The 20,172-nt window shown below is 38.4% G+C and overlaps 1 protein-coding gene across 8 annotated transcripts in view; it reads right to left on the minus strand.

Annotated features, from left to right (window-relative positions):
• The window catches only part of EXOC2 (exocyst complex component 2), a 201,388-nt gene that overhangs the window by 38,898 nt on the left and 142,318 nt on the right, over positions 1-20,172 (minus strand). For all 8 annotated transcript variants that reach the window (XM_087437910.1, XM_087437906.1, XM_087437903.1 and 5 more), the window contains one exon: positions 14,145-14,286. In XM_087437910.1, the coding sequence (XP_087294036.1) occupies positions 14,145-14,286 (142 nt within the window). The remainder of the gene's footprint in view (positions 1-14,144; positions 14,287-20,172) is intronic.

The following is a 20,172-nucleotide window of genomic DNA, read 5'->3' on the forward strand; positions in this document are numbered from 1 at the left end:
GAGGTATAATTTACATAGAGTGAATGCACAGATCTTAAGTGTACTATTTGATGGGATGTGATAAAAGTATGTAACTGTGTTATCTACTACCACAATCGTGATACAGAACATTTCCAAGGCTCCTGAGAGTGCTCTCATGCCGCCTCTAGGTCAACCCCCACCACGCTCCCACAGGCAACCACTATCGATTAGCTAGCCTGTCCTTGAACTTCACGTAAATGGAACCTATATTACGTATTTGGCTACTTTCACTTAAACATGATGTTGTTGAGATCAATCTACATTGCTAGGTATCAATAATAACAAGTACCCCATTGTACAGATACTGTTGCACCATATGAATACACTACAATTTCATACATTCTCCTCTTATATTTAGGTTGTTTCCAGTTTTTAGCTATTATGAATAAAGCTGCAATGACCACACTGTACAAGTCTCATTGTGCACTTATTTTTCATTTCTCTTGGGAAAATGCCCAGAAGTGGAATTGGTGGGTCATGGGTAGATTTATGTTTAACTTTGTAAGCAGCTGTTTCCAAAGTGGCTGTACTATTTTACAAGTTTACCAGTAATGTATGCGAGTTCCAGTTGCTCCACATCCTTGCCAACATGTAGTATTGCCAGTCTCTTTAATTTTAGCTATTCAAGAAGGTCTGAAGTAGTATCTCACTGTGGTTTTACTTGCATTCCCCTGATGACAAATAATGTTGCATATCTTTCATTTGTTATTGGCCATATATGCATCTTCTTTTGTGATATGCTTGTTGATATATTTATCCACTTGTTCCAGCACATCTGTCAAGAAAATTTCCTTTCCCCATGGAAATAAATGTCTTGGTGTCTTTGTCAAAAATCAACGGACTATGTGTGTGTGGGTCTCTTTTTATATTTTCTGCTTCATGGATCTATATGTCTATCCTTCTGCTAATAGCACACCACCTTTATTCCAGTAGCTTTAAAAAGTCTTTAAATCAAGTAGTGTGAGTATATCAACTTTCCTGTTCTTCTTCAAGATTGCTTTAGCTATTTAAAGTCTTCACTTTTCTAACCAAATTTTAGAATCATCTTGCAATTTCTACAAAAAGCCTGTTGAAGTTTTGATTGGGAATGTACTACATCTATGGATCAATCTGGGAGAAGTGACTTCTTAAAAATATTGAGACTTCCAATAGAAAAACATGGCATGTCTCCACATTTAGTTTGCTTTTCTTAATTTCATTCAGCAGTGACTTCCAGTTTTCAGTGAAGAGGTCTTAAATGTTTTTTGTTCAATTTATTCCTAATTGTGTATATGTTCTGATGCTATTGTAAATGGCTTTTTTTAAAGTCTATTTTCCTTTTTTTGCTGTATATTGTTGTATTTTAAATACAATTGATTTTTGTATTCTGTATCCTGAGATCTTAATAAATGCCCTTATTAATTATAGTAGTTTTGTAGATTCCTTAGGATTTTATACATAAATAACGATATTGTCTTAGAATGAAAACTTTTGTTTTGTTTTCTTTTTCAATCCTTCTTTTTCTTGCTTTGTTACAACAGCTAGGACCTCCAGTTCAATGCTGAATAGAAATGGTGAGAGTAGACATCCTTGTCTCCTTTCTAATCTTAGAGGAAAGCATTCCATATTTCATCATCATATGATATTACATGTAGGAGTTTTTGCTGATCTTTTTATCAGGTTTAGGCAGTTTCTGTTACCGCCCAACGTGGGGCCTTCTGCTCGCCGCAAGACATGCTAATAGTCAAGAGGCAAGGTGGTAGGAGAAAAAGGACTTTATTATTACAGCTTGCTAGCAAGAGGGAAGATGGCCGACTCATGTCCAAAAGAACCATCTTAAAGGGGCACAAAATCTTACAGCAGTTATATAGGCCGTTGGGTTATTGGGGAGGGGGTTAGGAATGTTGACCTTCTGGTGTTACAGACCGAGAGTGCCACACCAGATCTTTCAGTTTTCACTGATGATGGCTATCAGCATAGATTCTCTGTTCAGGGGTCATCACATTCCTAAGGAACTCAAATAAACGAAGTTATCATCTTATCGCAGCTGGGAGGTACATGCACAAGCAGGGGTCGTAAAATCCACATAGCAGTTAGATTTCCTGGAGGATGCATATCCAGCTGGGTTAGTTTGCCACAGGTTGTTCAAAGTTACAATAGAGTTTTTCTTTTCTACAATATGGCTTCCCTCATGTCAACCTTGTCTTGAGCCGGTATCATTTCCTTCTATTCCTAGTTGGCTGAGAGTTTTTATCATGAATGGATGTTGAATTTTGTTAAGTGCTTTCTCTGCATCTATTGAGATTGATTATATCATTTTTCTTTTTCAGGCTGTTCAGATAGTGATAGATTTTCAAATGTTTCACTCTCTTTGTGTGCCTGAGATCAACTCTACTTGGTCATAACGTATTAGTATTCCATTGCATGGCTAAATATTGCTTTATTTAACTTGCTAAAAAAATTTGTTAAATTTTTTTCCTCCAGTGTTCATGGGGGACATGTCCGTAATTTTCTCTCCTTGTAACGCCCTCGTCAGATTTTTGGTTTGGGGTTATGTGGGCTTCATAAAATGAATTGGACATATTTCTTCCTCCTATATTTTCTGATAAAGTGTGTGTAAAATTGGTATAATTTCTTCCTTAAACGTTTCATAGAGTTTACTAGTAAAACCATCTGGACTTGCAGTTTTCTACAAAGAAAGGTTTTTGATTATGAATTCAATTTAATAAATTACAGGAATTTTTCTCACATCAAACAACTCATTATATGTTTAAAAAATTAAAAACCAAGAAAACAAAGTTTGCCTTTTATATTTAACCACATAGTCACCATTTCCAGTGATACAAGTTTTCTTCCTTTAGATGCAAATTTCCCCTACTGTTACTTTCTTTAGGCTGCATTCCTTGTAACCCAGGTCTGCGGCTCTCTGCCGGAGCAGTATCTACCACCAGGTGCTGCAGACTGGAGAGCACTCAGGGGAAAGCTACCTAACAGGTCTCGGCCAGTACAGGTGCCCCTCTTTCAAAGGATGAAGTGTCCCCTCCAGTTTCCGTTTACCTTCTATGACTCTCCAGTGCTTCAAATAGTTGCTTTCTATATTCTGTGCAGAGTTTACAATTTTTAACTGTGGAATAGTAAGCCTGATATAAGCGCTTCCACCATTTCTGGAAACCAGAATTCCTCTCAAGTTTATATTTTTGACTCTGTGATGGTACTAATTAATAAAGCATGCTAAATTTTGTCATCAATGTTAGGAAACTTCCATCACAGGCTTACACAAAAGCACTGTCGAAACTTTGTAAGTATAATGTAAGTGTAAGATTGTGCTAGATAAGCCAGCTCTACTAGGTTTTTCTTCATAAATTTGGCTAAAGTAGTTTCTATTCCTCCATTTTCAAATGGCTAATAAAATGTTAAATATTGTTAAAAAAAAAAAAAAAACCCTCTTGCAATAACCAGAGACTTCCCTCTGGACTGACATTAAGACACTCTGGCTATAACTATTTCAGCAGTGATGGTTCCCAAAGCATATCACGAAAGACTGTCAAATGATTTGCTGAAATCGAGATTTACTCCGAGTATCATTTCTCTGACTACAAAATCAACTGCGTGTCTACGAAGAAAATAAGTTAGCGTTATATGCTCCTTTTTACCACCAGCGTGCTGACTCCATGGACAGTTTTTCTTCATTGTTTTAAAGATATAAATTTCTTTTTAAAAATAAAAATGTATGCTCTTTGCAAATATTAAAACAACACAAAATTTTAAAGTAGAAAAATTAAAGTTTTCTGAAATTCTACTTCCCGCCCCTTGTCAAGATACATTTGTACATATCAAATCGTCCATATTGTAAATGATATATTGTCTTTTTAAAATAAAAAGGAGAGAATAATGAATGCATTTTTCTATCAAATATAAGGACACTATCCATGTGTGCATGTGTGAGTGTACCCATCTCATCCATTATAAAGGATGCACAGGATTTAACCAGATACACCATTAATTTATTTAACCCATTAACTAACGAGCATTTAGGTTGTTTATTTATTTTTTAAAGATTTTATTTATTTATCTTTTTCCCCCAAAGCCCCAGTAGATAGTTGTATGTCATAGCTGCACATCCTTCTAGTTGCTGTATGTGGGACGCGGCCTCAGCATGGCCAGAGAAGTGGTGCGTCGGTGCGCACCGGGGATCCGAACCCGGGCCGCCAGCAGTGGAGTGCGCGCACTTAACCGCTAAGCCATGGGGCCGGCCCTGGGTTGTTTTTTAGATTTTGCTTATGTAAAACAATGCTTCATTAAACATCACTATACATATTTCTTTGCTTACTTGTCTGATATTTTCCTTAAGATAAATTCCTAGAATTTCTAAGTAAATTATATACACATATATATGCACACGCATACATACATATGTGTATGTGTCTGTGTATAGCTGTGCCAATTTACACTCCTAGAAAGATGACGGGATAGTTTGTTTCTTGGTACTTTTGCCAAAAAGCAGCTATTATCAAGCTTTTTAACATTTGCCAATCTGGAGAGTTTTTTAAAAATAACAACTTAATGCTATTTTAACTTGCATTCTTTTAAGTATTGATAAGTTTTAATATCTTTTCATGTTTTTATTGGCCATTTTAGTTCTTTTGTGAATTTCATGATTTGTGCCTATTCTTGTACCAGGGTATCTGCCTTTTTCTTAATAGATTTCTAATGGCGGTTATTAGTTCTTTGCTGACATTAAGCATAGCGCTTGCAGGTAAGAGCTGCCTGGATCTGAACTGGAACTCCAGCTCTACCACTTGACTGTTATGTGACCTTGGGCTATTTACTTACTCTCTTCTCTGCTCAGTGGTTTCATCTGCTAACCTCATTATGATACAGATACATAGTAGCACATCTATGTGTGTGTGTATAGTAACACAGGTGTATATAAGTAATATATGTGTGTATATAAATGCATACATCCATACAACATATACAACTTACTATTTTATAAGGGCTTACAAATATTTTAATGATCCATTTTCTCAAAGAGCAACATTAAGCTTTGAGGTCTGTGGTTTTCCATTTTCTGAAAATCAGATAAAAGATAGTATTTGCCTTGCCTCCATTCTTGTAACATCTTTCATTCTCTAGAAACACTAAACTGGCCTGAGCTTTGAATTATTTAAAGTTACAAGATGCAAGAGATAAGTTAATCATGCAGTGAGTCTTCCAGAGTTCAGACAGTGAAAATGTCTGAAAGATAAATTCTGAAAGGTAGAGATCTTAAAATAAAATTGAAATTCCCTTGAGTAGAACAGACAGACTTAAGAGCTGTGGATTTTCCTTTGTCTCCTTACTAAATTTACGTTTTCTCTTTCTCCACCTTGTTTGAATATGCTGCCTAGCACATTCCATTGACAATACACATCTCATAACTCTTGCAAACTGATAAAACTGAGCACTATGGGGCCTGTGATCTGACATATTATTGATAGATGGGAAATTATTCTGCTCTGGATTATATTCATCATATATAAGCAATCAACTCTTTATGCTACTGTATTTTTAGAATGGCACTACACTTATTCATCTTATGAATTACATATATGTCTTCCCTTCCCCTTATAATTTCAATGACTACAATTAATATAAAAGCATTTTGAATTAAAAATCAGTTAAGTACTTTACCTATATAAAAATGGTTAAGTTTAAATTCATTGATTAAATCTCTAAGAAATATATATGAATTTATATGTCTTTTAGATAGAAAAAATAGTTAAAACCAATATTTAAGTGAAAATTTAAAGAAAGATAATTTTTCTTATCTAATATATTTTAAAGATGTGAACTTCCATGTGTATTTGTAAATGGAGACCAACAATATCCTTAATTTAGCTGAAATTTATCAAATGCAAATACTCAGAGCTCTTAATAACCATGGATAATAGAATAATTAAGCAGTTAGGTGACTCAGAACTAACCAGAATAATCTCTCCTGACATATACACAAATAAAGAGGTGACAACAATTTAAATATCCAACTGTCAGGTTAAAAAAGCATAGCTATGGCTTCAAGGGATATCTCTTCTTGAATCATGAAATTAATCAACTGGATTTTTTTTATTACTACATACGGCATTGGAAACTAAATTTACTGTTAACTACAGCAATAAGTAATCAGTTATCTATATGATTTGCAAAATTCAGTTTTTGGAGATGAAAACTCTAAAGATAATACTAAAGTTATTAATTAAAATTATTTTGGAAGATTAATAGTCAAACTATTCTGGCTGTTCACTTTACATGAAGTCTCAACTTAAGTCAACTTTAAACAAACTAAATATCACTACACGACTATGCAAGACTGAGGTTCAGTTAGTGATCACAAACTCAAAACTACACAAAGAACAGAAATAAATATGGTTTATAAAAGTGAGACAAACACCAACAATTTCTCAGTGTTTTGGAACCTGAGAAAGTAAATAAATTGCTGACATTGCAGTTCCATGTGCTGTCTGCTCATGAAAGGATGTTCCTCTAAAAAAAAAAAAAAAAAAAGAGCTAGGTAAAAAAGCTGTACCACTTCAAGTCACATGGCCAGCAGAATCTTATTTGGTATAAAAAAATTATCCAGAGGCCACAAACTGTTATTACACACATCAATGACTTACTAGTCCAATTTCATGGCTGAGAAAATATGAAGATAACAGAGAAAGGACTTTGGGTACCTTAAATAAAGGGAGGACCTGAAAACTTGAGTCATTGTTATCTAATTAGATGAGTGGAAATCCAAGATCCCTGATAGCCTGGCTCTGCCATTCCCAAACCCCGTGCCCTCTCGTGAATCCTCACTGAGCCCTGGTCCCAGGAGCTGCCACGGTGTAACAGCAGCCAGCAGTTATGGCCTCTGAAGTCCCCAGACTTGACTGTGTCCCTTAAGGGAGGAGAGGGGCTTGCATTCTGCGCAGGCGCAGGCTGTTGGGCCGCGCCGGGAGAGACCAATGCAGTGGGTAAGTCGGCGGGGATTGCGCGTGGCCGACGCTGAGCGCTTTGCAGACAAGGCTGTCGTTTTAGCCTCCTTTGCTATTTTATTTTATTTTTGAGTCCTAAAACGGCCCTGAGGATGGGGGCAAGATGAGGGATTCTTGCCTCCCTTTTAGAGATGGGGAAACTGAGGCTCAGAGAGGCTGCCAGGCACCGTGAATCAATTACTGAGCATCACCTGTGCATATTAGACTGTGTACATGGGAAATAAACCTCTCCACTTTGCGGGCGAGTAAACTGGGAACGAGCCGCCTAAAGCAGCTTGCTCAAAGTCCTATCGCTATTATTAAGTAGTATGAAGTATTAAACAGTTTTAAGTGATAGGATTATGGGGTGTATTGGTTTCCTAGGACGACTGTAACTAATTACCAGATATTTAGTGGCTTGAAACAACCAATGTATTTTCTCCCAGTTCTGGAGACCAGAAATCCAAAATGAAAGTGTCAGCAGGGCTGTGTTCCCCCAGAAGTCTCTAGGGGAGGATCCTTCCTTACCTCTCACGACTTCTGGTGGCTCCAGGCGTGCCTTGGCTTATGGCGGCATCACTCCAGTCTCTGCCTCTGTCCTCATAAGCCCTTCTCCCCTCTGCTGTCTGAGTCAAATCTATCTCCCTCTCCTTTCTCTAATTAGGACACATGCTACTGGGTTCAGAACCCATCTGAAATCCAGAATGATCTCATCTTGAGATCCTTAACTTACTTATATATGCAAATAAGGTCACTTTCATAGGTTTCAGGGATAAGACATGGGCATATCTTTTTAGGGGGACACTATTCAACTCACTACATGAGCATTTACTGCTTTGAAGATCAGATTTCACCCTCTCCATGTCTGATGTAGGCTTCAATGAAAATACACATACACATGTAAACATGTACCCTCAAGCCTAGAGTAGATGACTTAAGGGGTCACTGTGTTTCAAAGTTATTCACTTATTCCACAGATATTTATTGATGTGTATGAAAGCACTCTTTAATTAAGTGACAATTAGAGGGTTGTTTTCTGCCCACGGTGACCCTGGTCAGGACAGGCTGGAGCAGGCTTTACAAGGCAGCTCAGAGATATTAGCCTTTTATGAGAGGGCGAGTGTGGGCTGCCCAGCCTGTCCTGGTTTCATATACTTTTATTTCATTATTTTCATGTACTGCCTTTATTAAAATGTGCTACTTAACGTAGCCTCCCCTAAAGAAATTCACAAATCAGAAGGTCTTTCAAAGGTGTTAAAAGAAAATGGAATGTTCTTTGCCAATCCACCTGTCCCAGCTCGGGGCCAGGAAAGTATGGTCGCCACATGTCAGGAGAAGGAGGGACAGACCCGGGCTGCATATCCCTGTGGGTTTAATAAACAGCCACGTTGTAACATTGTTAAAAAAAAAAAAAAAAAAGGGAGGAGAGGACCTTCTGCATTGCTCTTTTCCCAAGACATGCCTTAAAAGGGGTGAACTGATGAGAAAGAAGGCCTGCGTCCTACCCCCTAGGAATTCTGTGGCTGCTGTGTTGGTCTTCAATGTGCACCAGACTCCTGACTGCTATCAGGGGCTGCAGGTCTGAGGCCTGGGCAGAGAGGAGGGCCTTCCTCTGAATCAGTCACGAGTCAGCTGTTTCTCAGTGACAACCACAGCTTAGGAGGAGGCAGATACAAGCAACTGTCTATGGAGACTGAAGCTTAGCGACCAAGTCTTATTTGTCGTAGTAATAATTAAAAGAACAGGAAACCTACAGTGGCTGTGTCATGACTTTTCCTGTTCTTACAGAAACAACACAAGTAATTTAATAACCTGAACATATACCAAATAACTTAAGAATAATGTCAGTGCTCACAGTTATGTTCAAAACATGCTAGTCAGTGAAGAAAACATTAATTTTAGCAAAATTCCTTTAAACCATCCCTGAACAACACATTACTTCTTGCCTGGCAATGCCACAAAGAACTGCTGATGTGTTGGAGATACCTGATACTTACATTTTAGTTCAAATGCAATTGCTCAACATTTAGTTAGTGCACAAAGCTACCATATGAGAATTCACAGGAGACAAGAAAATGAGTAGTAAAATGCTCATTTTAATTCAATTCACCAAAATGAAAATCCACTGTGTACTGTTTATTAAAAAGTGAACAAGAAGAATAATGGAAACTAGAACATTGTATGATTTAATTTCCTATTGAAAAAAATTTGAGAAAAACCACTGCAAAACCTTATAGCAAACACTTGGAAAATAAACTGAGGAGTGACTTGCATGCTCAGTGAGGCTATGCACTGATAACCTACCACCTTTATTCACTCAACAGACATACACAGAGCATCTTCTGTCTGCAGAACTGCGCTAAACACCAAGTGCAGACAGGAAAAAGGCAGCCCCTGTGCTAAGGAGTCCTAGCACAGCAGAGGAGACCAGCAAACAGAAGATGACAGCATCCATGCACAGCGGCACCATGAGGAATAGAAAACCACTGCTAGAGCACTGAGGACAGAGGGATTCCAACCCAACCTGCAGGAGTGCGGGGGTGGGTGGGGGAAGCTTCCCAGGGAGGCTGTGCCTAAGAATCTGAAGACGGCAGGAGGGGAGCAGGCATGGGGCTTTCAGAACTGAAGTGGTCCTGACTGCCTGCTGCCTAGAGGAGGGTGGGCACAAGAAGCATGAGGGAAGTGATGGAGAGCCACAAGCAAGTATAAGCAGTAGCGATGCCTAACAAATTTAGGTTTCAACCTTGGGAGAATGGGTCACCCTGAAGGGTTTTAAGTAGGGGAGTGACAGATCCAATTCATAGTTTACAAAGATAAGCTTTTCAAAAAGGCAGTGGGGGCCGGCCCTGTGGCTTAGCGGTTAAGTGCGCGAGCTCCCCTATTGGCGGCCCGGGTTCGAATCCTGGGCGCGCACTGATGCACCACTTGTCTGGCCATGCTGAGGTGACATCCCACATACAGCAACTATAAGGATGTGCAACTATGACATACAACTATCTACTAGGGCTTTGGGGAGAAAAAGGAGGAGGATTGGCAATAGATGTTAGCTCAGAGCCGGTCTTCCTCAGCAAAAAGAGTAGGATTGGCGTGGACGTTAGCTCAGGGCTGATCTTCCTCACAATAAAAAAAAAAAATCATATGTCAAAAAGGCAGAGGTGGGCTTGAAACAGGCAAGACTGGGTGCTGGACTAAGAGCAGGCACTTGCATGTTCTGGTAGGAAACGACGAGAAACGATGAAGGACAGAACTCGGGGATGGGACCTGTAACTAACTGTCTGCTGGCACAGGAGGGGCAGGGGGTCTTGGTGGACTCTCCACCCTTCAACAGCAGCAGGAAGAGCTGACTTGGAGATGGTGAGAAAGGGAAGATGACAGATGACGAGCTTGCTTTTGGACCTGCCAAGCTGAAGAGGCCTCAGGAATGTCCCAGTGCAGGCGTCTACTAAGAAGGTAAAAAAAAAAGATCTGAAGCTCAAGGGAGAGAGATTAGGCTGCAGATACAGATGCTGGAGGCACCAGTCTGTCTTACACAAGTGGATGAAATCACTCAGCGCAAGCCTGAGGAAAGACTAGCAATAAAAGAGGAAGACGGGGTCCTGGAGAAGCCAGCAGTACAAGCCTAAGCAGAGGAAAAGAAGCCAACCCACAAAGGAAACTGAGGGCCACCAACTAGTTAGTGGGATCAGGGAGGCCATGGAAAGACAGTCTCAGGAGGCGAGTCCAACAGTGGGAGTGCTGCAGAGACATGGAGTACAAGAAGGAGCACATCTATAGCAGCTCCAACTAGAGTCTCAGAGGCAGCTTCGTGAAATAGTCTCGGGGAAGTGTGGGGGTGCAGGCCAACTTCAGGGGATGAGAGAAGACAGATGGGACCAGTATGGAATCTCTGAGGGATGACATGGACAACTCTTTTAATAGCTGGGTCGTAAAAAGAAGAGTGATAGGGAGTTAATGAGAGGACTGTGATTGACAGGGTGATCATGGCTGCTGGCTTAGTGCCTAATGTCCTAGGTCCTCCCTTTGACTCTCAAAAGATAATAAATAATTTGGTCATCGTACGATAGTTGAAATTTAGATTATAACAACAAATATAAGTGATAACTATATGCAGGCATTGAGCCAGATGTTACAGGGACACAAATGACTGAAACTGTCTTTGCAAGGAGCTTAAAACTTATTTAGGGGGTGCATGTGTGGCCTGCCGGAGAAGAACTCCTTTATTTCTGAATATATGGGATTGGCAAACTGTTTCCACAAAAGTCTGGTACAGCAAGGCTCAGGCCTTCTTTTCCCTTGACATAATTTATATTTGTTATAGACAAGGGGAGGTGCCTTAATGAGAAAAGAGAAGCGGTCTCTGGACGCATCCCTGTGGGCCGTCTTGGACAGAAAGTGGAGGCAGGCCACCCCTGGGGAGAATCAGTAATCAGGGTGGTCTGCAGAGCTCGGCCTCCCTTTGTCTAGCCCTCCTATGATGGGGAGAAAGGGCGGGGCAGTGACCTCAGTACTACTCAGACCTGGGGAACAAATCTGAGCGGCTGGGACACAGCTCACCAGCAGAGGGCTAAAGAGCCCTATTTACAGGCAAAATCTGAGTACTGCATATTGTTACCCCAAGTAGAAAATGAAGAGATTTTATTGAAACACTCTTCTGATATCTGCCCCTTGGAATTCTGACAGTCAGTCACTGCTCTACAAAAAGACTTAAATAATTTGAAGTCTGGGAATGTGAAAGGAATTCTCTCACATCTTTGTTTAAAAATTCCCCCAAAACAGGGAATAAAAAACAGATACAAAAAATATAAATATTATGTACATCTACTACAGAGTTATACAGATGTTAAAAGTTATAATACGGGTTCAGAGAACAAGAAGACAATCCTGTCGGAGTGAAGAAGGAAAAAGCCCTCTTCTCAGAGGAGGCCTGAAGCAGGCACAGGCCAGCCAGGGGAGTGACAGCAGGCAGTGAGGACACTGGCGGAGGCACCTGCGGGAGCTACAAGGGGTCATCCATCCAGTTATTGAGCAAATGTCTACTGACCAGATAACATGTACCAGGCAGTAGTCTAGATACTGGAGATACAGAACTGAGGAGACAAAATTTCTGTTTGTTTGTGAATTTGCAAATTTGTGATGAACTCTTGTGATGCATTTCTCACCTGAACTGAATAAGGATGAATATGGATAACACTCTTAGTCTAAATATTCATATGTTTCTCTACAGGAATCCCTGCTGGGGATGTAACATAATATACGGTACATGAACTATGTTATCTATCTAAAATCCAAAAATATTGAAATTCCAAAAGTCATCTGGGCCCAAGAGTTTTGAAAAGAGATTGCAGATAAAAGTTCCAGCGGCTGTCGACTGACCATCTTGAGAGTGAGAATTTGTTGTTGAAAGTCGTGTTTGCTCACTCAGTCATAAACCACGCTGACCACAGAAGGTCAACTTCACCAACAACCTGGTGATAATCCGCCCACTAGCTACGACCTCATGGATTTAGCTTTAATAAGCTCAACCAGTACACAGGCCAGTGCTGAACCACATGGACAGCATTCTCCCTTGTAAATAATTATTTTATAAATAAAAAAGGAGTGATTTTCACAGGTTAAATCTAAAACGCCACGCCTATTCTCCATTGGCCGTGTCATTTCTTCAGGTTGGATGGCTGGTGTGGTGATACCGAAGCTGAGACCTGAACGACAAAAGGGAGTCAGCCCTATGATGATAAGGGACAATTACTGTCTAAGCAAAGAAAAAACACTCTTGAAGAGGCCCTGAGGTAGAAGGATTTGGAAAGTCTAGGCAACAAAAAGACCCCTGTGCTGGAGTGCAGCTGGAGAGAGGCCTGGGGGTGGTGGGCGCAGCACGGCTGCACCGGCAGACTTTACTATAAGTATAATGGGAAGATATTGCAAGGATTTTAAGCAAGATACTGACAGGATCTGATGAAAACTTTAAAAGGATATATCTGGGATATGAACTGTAATCCCATGTGGACACAGTAAAGCATGTGTGTAGAAAAGTAACGGAGTTTAGGGAAAAAAGATCAATTATGGCCATCAGGAGGTAGAAGGTCTCATCTGACTATAATGACTGTGATTTCAGAAAATTAAATTCTTGTGGTCACATAAAATATTAATGTAATGATTTTGGTTTTTAGTTTAGACTTTTGGAATCACTATATTGTTATCACCTAACGTGACCGCTATACAATAAAAATCAAAGGTGTTTAAAGAGGAAACCATTTTATCACCATCTAATAAAAGCATCACACAATACAAACAAAAGGTGATTAAAGCACTTAGTTAAAAGAATGAACATTAACTCAAATCTGTTAACAATTCACCAGTACATCTACATATGTATATATCCAAAAAGAACCTGCGTCTAATGTGAACACGACCATTTCTATATAAGACTACTTCTATATAAAAATGGTAATAGGTAGATTGGTTTTATGTATTCCATACTATTTCTTATAAAGAAACAACTATTTGATCAATCAAAAAGTTTATTGGATTCAGCAAGCAACAGTTATTTTTAAAATATATATTATGAAGTGATTTAAGTGACTTTCATTTGATATCACAAAGATAATACAGGAACTATGTCTGACATCCTTCTGTGGTTCAATTTTCTTTGCTAAATTACTATAATCATCTTATTCCTACACATTTTCCTTCTATCCTTCACCTTTTCAGCATTGATAACTAGGTCTCACATAAAAGTGACCAGATTCCTTAAGCAAATTTTTTTGATGATGGTCACAAGAGCACTGCATAAAACTGTCACTCACAGTCTGTTATATCTATGCAATAAAGGAATATCAGAAGAAGCAAGTACACATTACTAAAATGATCAAATATTAAAGGTGTAATCAATTATTCTCTGGAATTTAAGAATAACTTTAAGCCATTAAGTATTAACAATAAAAAAATGTACTAAATTCCAAACTATCAAAAAAATGGGTTGAAGCTAATAAAAAGCTAAAATCAAACTCATTCTTCAGTAAATATGAGAAAAATGTAAATAAAAAGAAAAGTATTTTAAACATACACTAATTGATAAAAGCACATCTACATTTATTACTCTAGATGCATTAGACTTCCTTCAGAGAACTTCAGTGATGTGAAACCACTTACCTGTTGGAGGCAGGCAGTCTTTCCAATCAAAATAGCCTGCATAAATTCCAGGTTCTAAGGAGCCAACGATGGGATCTGCTTTCAGTTCAATGTAATTTTCAAAGAGTCTTTGGTCTAATTCTTTCAGTGAGGCCATGCTAACCTATAAACACATAATAAAGAATAATTATGAGTTGTCTATTTGAGGGTGAAGGGAAAAGTAAAATAATGTAAATAATAAATATTTCAGTATATTTTAAAAGTACTTACCATTTTCCTACAACAAAACATGATTTTTATCTTATTTATTTTCAGTAATAAAGACCACTCTTAGCATAGCTATTTAACAGGATAAGAATTAATCCCCATATATGCACTATAGGTCATCTTCACAGAAAGTTCAGCCCACATGAACTGTGAGTTTGTAAGTGAGCATAAGTGAGGCCATCTTGTTACATTAAATTGCCCCAGCCCTTCCTCTATATGACTACTCACTGCTCTACACGTACCCTGAAAAAATTCACATGCTCTCCTGATTCACGGCCTCCCCGTACGTATGTACTCCCCAACAGCTTGATAAATTAAAACTCTGTTCTATGAATTTCTCTCCAGGAACAGGCTGACCACAGGCGGGAAACACACCTACAGGGTATCCATCACAGCTGACAGAATAATGGAACAATAAAAGACCCTAGAGTCTGTCATGCCTGAAGGAAACCCCCTCCTTACAGCCCATTTTCCCTATATAACTGCCTCAAGATTCTGTAATCCTGGAAAATGGTTTTTTGAGACATTAGTCTGCCATCTTCCCAGTTATGCTGGCTAATGGAATGAAAACTTCCTTTCTCAATCCCAGCTCGTTGTGATTAACTGGCCCAGGTTACAGCGAGCAGAGCAAGCCCATTGCTTGGTATCAAGTTCCTGCTGGTAGTGGGAGCAGAACAGGGTAAGGAGGTTAGCATCAGTCCGACAAGTCTGTGCCTTGTCTCATTGGCATCCAAGAGGCCAAGAAGTTGCAGAGTGGTGGGGAGAGTCCTAAGTTTGGGAGGGTATGAGAAGTCTGGGGAATAAAGAGTCTGTGGGTCTTGGTGCCTCTGCAGTGGACTGGTGACCCGTCTGCTTCTACACCATTGGCCCACAGGATGCAAGCTTTTCTCCAACACCAGACCTGAGTTTCAACAAGCTGACAATGGAAAACAATCTAAGGGAGTCTAGCAGATATAAACAGGAATATCCGTCAGGCAGTGAAATTCAGCTACGGAAGAGACAAGCAACAACTCAAACTTAGAAAAATAATGAAAACGCTTAAGGAGATTAAAGTACAATACAAAATCAGACTTCATGGAGATAAAACACAGGCTTTCCAAAGCTAACACCTGAGTAGGTCAACTGAAGGAACTACTGGTCACTACTGAGACTGAAATTAAGTGCAATAAGAACTTCCAAGCACAGAGTAAAAACGTAAAGAGGTAGAAATTATGAAGGAAGTGACTTAAAAGATAGATCCAGGAGCTCTAATATGCAAAAAATAGAAATTCAAGTAGAGAAGTATGAGCAGTTAAGAAGAGGTAATAATTAAACAAGCAACAAAAGAAAAATAACCTGGATCTAAATAAAGACCGAGACTGTGATTTGAACAGGCTTGCTGAGTTCCAGGCTAGCCCAATGAGACCCTGCACACATCTAGGCAAACACTGTTAAAGTTCCTAATTTCTAAATAATAAAAAGAGAGAGAAAATCTTTTAAGCTTCCAGAATGAAAAAAGGAGAAAGAATCAGTCTGACATGGGATTTCTCAGACACAACACTGGAACCTGAAATCAGTGGAATATTTTCTATAAGAATAAAGGGAGTGCAACCCAGGAATCCTGTCATTCAGTTAACAGAGCCCAAGAAACCTATTTTTGGATATGCAAGAATTCAGAGTATATCACCCAGGCACTTGAAAAAGGGCTCTAACCTAAAAGCAAACACATCAGCTTGAAGAGGATGAACAATTGAGGAAAACAGTGCTGGGCAATGAACTCTGAGTTCCCTTCTGCACTCCTTCATCCCTTTCTTCCTCTAATATTTAGAAACATAACCCTAAATAGATGACTTGAGAGACTCTGGGAATGTGAAATACAAGTGCTAATTCTTGAAAGAGAGGAGGCATCCAAAAAAAATACTAATAGCAATCTAGAATGACAATGAAAACACATGTCCAAACCTCTGTGATAGAGATAAAGTAGTGGGTTTTATAGCTAAAAATGCATCTATTACAAAGAAGAAAGGTTTAAAAGAGATGCTTAAAATTAATGCTTTAATCTTCTACCTCAGGCAGCTAGAAAGAGAGAAAATTAAACTCAAAGAAAGTAGAAGAAAAAATTAAGGATAGGAGCAGAAATCAATTAAATTTTTAAAAAGATTAATATTAGAGAAAACCACCAATGTCAAAAGTAGGTTATTATAGTTTTATGTCAGTAAGTCTGACAACATAGAAGAAATTGATAAACTCCTAAAACAATGTATCTTTCTAAAAATGGCACAAGTAGTCCTATATGTATGTATTAAACTAACTGAGTCCATTATTTAAAATGCTTTCACATAGTGAAAACTTCAGGCCCAGACAATTTCACTGGTGAATTCTACAAAGCACTTAAGGAAGAAATTGTATCACAGACTTCTTCATAGAATAGAGCCCTGAGAACATTTCCTATTTTGTTTAATGAGGTCAGCAAAACCTTGATACCAAAAACTGACAAGCATATTGCAAGAAAAGAAAACTACAGACCAACAGCCCTCATAAACAAAGACATAAAAATCCTAACAAACTGTTGGCAAATTAAATCTATAAATAAATAAAAAGAATACACTACACAGAAGTGGAAATGAAAATAGATGAAAAAAAGGGACTTGAGAAAAGTTCCCTCTTATAAGGCCCCACTTATACTCAAGATGATACTAGAGGTCCTACTCCACGCAATATAGCAAGAAAAAAATATCAGAAAAGAAGAAGTAAAACTATCTTTTTAAGACATACTATAAAGCTATAATAATATATAATTATAATAATAATAACACAATAATAACTATCAAAATGTAATAGTTAATAAAAGATCACGGACCTGAATATAACAGCTAAAACTACAAAGCCTCTGGGAAAAAATCATTCAGGACACTGTGGCAGGTAAAGATTTTGACTGGATATGAAAGGCATTAAACACTTAAAGAAACTGATAAATTGGGCCGGCCTGGTGGCGCAAGCGGTTAAGTGTGCGCGCTCCAGTGCGGCGGCCTGGGGTTCGCCGGTTTGGATGCCGGGCACACACCGACACACCGCTTGTCAAGCCATGCTGTGGCTGCGTCCCATATAAAGTGGAGGAAGATGGGCACGGATGTTAGCCCAGGGCCAGTCTTCCTCAGCAAAAAAAGAGGAGGATTGGCAGATGTTAGCACAGGGCTGATCTTCCTCACAAAAAAAAAAACAAAACAAAAACAAAGAAAACAAAAAAACTGATAAATTGCATCTCATCAAAATTTACAATTCCTACTTCAAGGATACCATTATAAAAACCAAAGAGCGACCCATAAACTGGGAGAAAAAATTTACACCTGACAAAGGACTTCTACACAGATTTCCAAAAATCACTAATAGAAAGATGAACAACCCAATTAAAAAAGGAGCAAACGAATTGAACAGGTACTTCAAGAAAGAAGATATTTGAACATGAATATATAAATGTATATGAGAAGGTCCTTAACATCATACTTTAACAGAGAAAACCAATGAAAGCAATGAGATTCTCTAAAATAAAAAATAATGATAATATTATGTGGTAGTGAGGATGTGGAGCCACTGGAATACTCACACGCTGCTGGTGAGTGTCAAATGAGACTCTCACTATGGAAAACTATCTGGAGTTTCTAAGCAACTGATCCCACGACCAGTAATTCCACTTCTAGGCATAGAGCCATGATAGGAGAATACAAATGTCCACAGAAAGACTTTTACAGCAATGTTCACAGCAACTTTATTCACAAACACCTAAAACTGGAAACAACCCAAATGCCCATTACCATGAGAATGATTAAACAAACTTTTGTTATCCAAACTCAGCAATAAGAAGATAAATTACTGACACACATGCAAAATGGATAAATCTCAAAAATTATTAAGTTGGAGCAAAAGCAGCCAGACACAAAAGACTACAAACTGCATGGTCCCATTTTACATGAGGTTCAAGAACAGGCAAAACTAATCTATGCTGACAGAAATCAGAGCAGTGGTGAGAGGGGTGCCTACTGACTGGAATGGGGTATGGGGGAAATGTTTTATATCTTGATCTGGGTGGTGGCTACTAGGATGCATTTATGTGGAAAAAGTCAGCCATCTGTACACTTAAGATTTGTGTAATTTACTATTTATATACCTCGATTTTCTAAAAAAAGGTTGAAAATAAATGGGTGAGCAGATAGACACTAGGCAAATAAAACAAAGAGAGAGAAGAACATTAATGTGTGACAAGGCAGGATTAAAGTCAACAGTACTCACCTCATAAATTCTGCTGTGAGAATTTAAAAAGATAATTTGTGAAACTGGTGTAGCACGTTTAAAGTACATAACAAATGCTAGCAGCTATTATTATCATTTCAACTGCTCTATTTTCACTAATGCCCTGTTCACACCAGCTGATGAACACAGGTTACCTGAGTTTGCTTGACCCTACTCGAAATGCAAGGATAAGGTCCATCCATCATTAAAGCACTACCTGATAGTGATGAATGAAAGATAAATAAAAAAAAATCCTGTTATTAAGGAAATCACAGTCAAATAGGGAAGAAAGGCAAGAAAACATTTATAAAACTACATGTTCAAAAAATATGGCTGTTAAAGAAGCAGAGAGGGAGAGAGTGCTTAAGGAGCACTGCTGAGGAGACTGAAAAAGGCTCACAGGGAGGTGACGCCAGAGGGCACGCCATCCTTTTTGGCGAGACATCTCTAATGAAAATAGGGCACCTCTCTTAAGAGAAAAAAAGGGGGGGTGGTGCTAATTCAATATTATGTAATCAGAAATAGAGATACTCACATATTAAATTCCTACATGTTAGAAATTGGGGTACCTTTTAAAGTACTTCAAACAGTTGGTAAAAACTTACAGAGAGACACAATATATTAAGGGGTAGCATTTTAGATGTAGGGCCAAATAATACTTGTGATAATCTACCATTGTATCTTTTCACATTCTGCTATCACTGGCCTGACCTATCTGACAGCAAGTGCTCACAATGGACAGGTCCTGGAAAACAAATGCGTGCTAAGTGGTGTCACATTTCCTCAATTCTATACAGCTGTCTTCAAGTCACTCAAAATAGCAAAAAAGTAAAACCATTATATTATTTTAATGTTTCTAATTTAAACTCTCTAATTTACTATTTTAAAAACTTTTTGGTAAAAATCCTTTTTTAAAAAGTATGATTCTGAGAAAGAAAAAAAATAACAGAAAAAAACCCTGTTATTTTAATTTCAAAAGTGCCAGAAAGGGAACGTTAAACTGAGCCATCTCTATAGAAATAAACTCATCAAACTATAATCAGATCATCTATCCAAGTGAATATGGATTACTAGGTTCCGTCAAATTAATACATTTTTTAAATTCTTTACAAATGGATGGCTGGACAGATGGCAAACTCATATTCCTTTACGTTATTGAACCATAACTTGTCAAATGTGGACAAAATAAATGCCAAGTAAATCATTAATTAAAAAAAAATTCTTAATCCCTGGTAGAGGTGGCACTACTAAAACAAAAAAGAAAACTGTGAATAGAACAGGATATACTGAAGGACAGGCGATGGTTCTAGGACTTGTTAGTGAGAGCCATCATTCCTCACTTCCTTCACCCTTCCACCGTGATTCTAACCTAGTGACTTACTACTAATCTTTATTATTCCCCAAACTTCTCTTTTTCTGGGAATTCTTAATAGTCAAGTTAACCACCTCAAATCCCATTAATGAGGCTTCACTTGATTGCTCTGACCTTCTTCTCCTTAGCAGGGATAGTCTTTTA

The sequence above is a fragment of the Ceratotherium simum genome, chromosome 13, assembly GCF_057802395.1.
Source record: "Ceratotherium simum simum isolate JZ-2026a chromosome 13, ASM5780239v1, whole genome shotgun sequence".
NCBI lineage: Eukaryota > Metazoa > Chordata > Mammalia > Perissodactyla > Rhinocerotidae > Ceratotherium > Ceratotherium simum.